At 38.2% G+C, this 2995-nt stretch overlaps 2 protein-coding genes across 2 annotated transcripts; both read left to right on the top strand.

The window, feature by feature from the left end:
- The first annotated feature begins 267 nt into the window (after nt 1-267).
- On the top strand, nt 268-1689 carry LOC111241566 (probable inactive receptor kinase At2g26730). The gene is made up of 2 exons (XM_022780206.1): nt 268-1318; nt 1586-1689. Exons 1-2 carry the CDS (start codon nt 327-329, stop codon nt 1686-1688), a joined length of 1095 nt encoding a protein of 364 aa, XP_022635927.1. The 5' UTR covers nt 268-326; the 3' UTR covers nt 1689.
- Nucleotides 1690-2093: 404 nt separating this feature from the next.
- On the top strand, nt 2094-2672 carry LOC106760109 (probable inactive receptor kinase At2g26730). The gene has a single exon (XM_022780186.1). The coding sequence runs from the start codon at nt 2094-2096 to the stop codon at nt 2670-2672; it is 579 nt and encodes a 192-aa protein (XP_022635907.1).
- The last annotated feature ends 323 nt before the right edge of the window (nt 2673-2995 follow it).

Raw genomic sequence — 2995 nt, forward strand, 5'->3', positions numbered from 1 at the left:
AAGTAATGGGATTCGTAAAATTGAAAAATTAGAGTGAAAGCATCATAAAGCAATAGGAAAAGGAGGAGAGAAAAGCATTGAGAGAGACGTTCAAGGTAGTAGTGCCACTGTGACCATTTCAAAATGCCGGCTTCAAAATCCACTATTCTGCCCTTTGGCTCATTTCCAAGGCTTCTCAACGTCAATGTCATCCACAATACTACACAAGATGATTGTTTCGTATCGTCCATTTGGCAATGTAATTTGATGCCTTTGCACATTGCCTCTTATTCACTACAATACAGTTCAACCAATTTCTCTATTTTCATTATCCAAACCCAGTAAAAATGAGTGTGAAACCCATCTGGGTATTCTTCAATGCCATCTTTTTGATTCTTCTAGTGGCTAATTCAGAAGAAGAAGGGACGATCAAGGCTCTGGTCACATTCATGGATAAATTGGCACCAGGGTTTGTACCAACAGACCCTTCGTGGGGTTGGAACCTTTCATCAGATCCCTGCATTGATAAGTGGTACGGTGTGAAGTGCCATTCGGATAACAAAAACGTTATGAGTGTGACTCTTGAGAAGTTCAATTTTGGTGGAGGTTTTGACGCCGGTTCTCTTTGCATTACAAAGTCTCTTCAAATGCTTAGCCTGAAGGACAACAGTTTACATGATTCAATACCAGAGGATATAGGAAACTGCAAGTCATTGACTCACTTGTTTTTAAGTGGGAACCAATTCTCTGGTAACCTTCCTATTTCTGTTGGCAATCTAAGTAACATAATACGGCTTCATATTTCGGACAACCACTTAACTGGAGAGCTACCTAAAATGGTTCATGTTTCAAGTTTGATATCCTTCGTTGCTCAAAACAACAACTTCACTGGGGAGATTCCTAGTTTTGACTTCTACAACCTTCAAGAGTTTAATGTCTCTAATAACAATTTACACGGTCCAGTTCCTGATGTCGGAGGTAAATTCCATGCAGACAGCTTTACTGGGAATCCTAACTTATGTGGGGAGCCACTTTCAAATGCATGTCCTCCTCCTCCTCCTCCTCCTCCTTCTCCTTCTCCTCCACCATCACCACCATCACATGAAAAGGACAAAAAGTCGTTCCCTAATGATTTGTTCATTTATTCAGGTTACTTAGTCCTTGGTTTGATTACGCTGATTTTCTTGACCTTTAAACTATTATGCAACTTCAAGACCAAAGAAAAAGTGTTGGATGTTGAAAAGAAGGAAAAGGCAGAAGAAAGTGTTGGTGTTGTTGGCATGGCTGGTGAAATATCCCAATCCAATGGATCAAAGAAGTACATTGGGATCAGATCCGAGTATTCATTGGCATCTTTGGAAAGTGGGATGACAACATCAGGTCTTGTTCTTCTTTCAAGTCGAACCCTTAGAGGGTTGCAATTTGAGGACTTGCTTGGTGCTCCTGCTGAATTGATTAGAAGGGGAAAGCACGGAAGCCTCTACAAGGTTATGCTCGATAATGGGGTGCAGTTGGCAGTGAAGAGGATTAAGGATTGGGGGATTTCTAAGCAAGATTTTCAGACAAGGATGAATTTTATAGCCCAAGCCAAGCATCCAGGCGTATTGCCACCTGTTGCATACTATTGTTCTCAGCAAGAGAAGCTCCTAGCATATGAATTTATGCAGAATGGTAGTCTCTTCATGTTGCTCTATGCTGGTAAGTGGTAACTTCTAAACAGAATAAGTGTCATTACAATCATTTTACATAGCAAGTAATGAAGCATGTGTGACCATAGTTTGACATATTATATAACTAGTCTGTGCTAAGCACTATTAAATTAGGAAAAAAGGTGTCTTGTTTGTTAAATGTATAACTCAAGCTGTTATCTGATATTAGTTTTCTAGCATTCAGTTAAGTCTGTTATTTCATACTTTTGCTGACACGTTGTATAAATATACATTGCCTTTGGTGCATACATAATACAATATTCACAACACTGTTTTTACTTTCTTTGCTGTTTCAAATCCTTCTGTATCTCTATCAGCATTCCTCTTCAATTCTATCATTGCTACCTGAGATATGAAAACTAAAATTCGGTTGCAAAACTAACCAAATGTGTTTCTTCAACTTGAATGATTTTAGGATCTGAAAGTGGCCTCATGTTTGACTGGGGAAGAAGACTAAATGTTGCGGCTAAGGTAGTTTCGGCTTTGACATATATGCATGAGGAGTTTGTTGATAATGGAATAGCACATGGTAACTTAAAGTCAAATAACATTTTGTTTGACAAGAATATGGATCCATGCATAAGCGAATATGGCCTAATGATAGCAGAAAACTATGATGAGTTTGTCATTTCGCATAAAAAAGGCATCAAAAGCAAAGATCTAATTGCAGCCACCTTCAAAGCTGATGTATATGCCTTGGGTATGATACTTCTGGAGCTGTTGACAGGGAAAGTGATTAAAAATGATGGATTTGATATAGTTAAATGGGTGGATTCAGTGGTCAGAGAGGAATGGAGCATTGAAGTTTTTGACAAGTCCCTAATCTCACAAGGTGCTTCGGAAGAGAGGATGATGAATCTGTTGCAGGTAGCATTAAAATGCTTAAATCCTTCTCCAAATGACAGGCCAAGCATGAGGCAAGTTGAAGTGATGACAAATGCTTTGATAGAGGAGGAAGAAAAATCCATATCCTTTGACACATGACCAAGACTTATAGTTATATACTTCTACATATCAAATTACAGAATAGAAAGAAGAAACATGTTTCAGGAAGTATGTAAACTACTCTAATTTTTGTCAGTTTGAATCATGTTCAGAACTCACTAATCTGGGAACTCATTTAATATGGTAACGATCCGAAAATTGGTTGTAATTTCGATTGGCAAGAGTGTCTTTTCCTTTAGTGAGAACAGAGGGTTTTACATTTCTACACCTTATCTTTCATTACTGTTCGCAATGATACTTGTGAATTTTACATAATTTCATGCATCACAAATTAGACAAACTGCATGGTTACTTCAACAAAT

Source organism: Vigna radiata, chromosome 5 (genome assembly GCF_000741045.1).
Source record: "Vigna radiata var. radiata cultivar VC1973A chromosome 5, Vradiata_ver6, whole genome shotgun sequence".
Taxonomy (NCBI): Eukaryota; Viridiplantae; Streptophyta; class Magnoliopsida; order Fabales; family Fabaceae; genus Vigna; species Vigna radiata.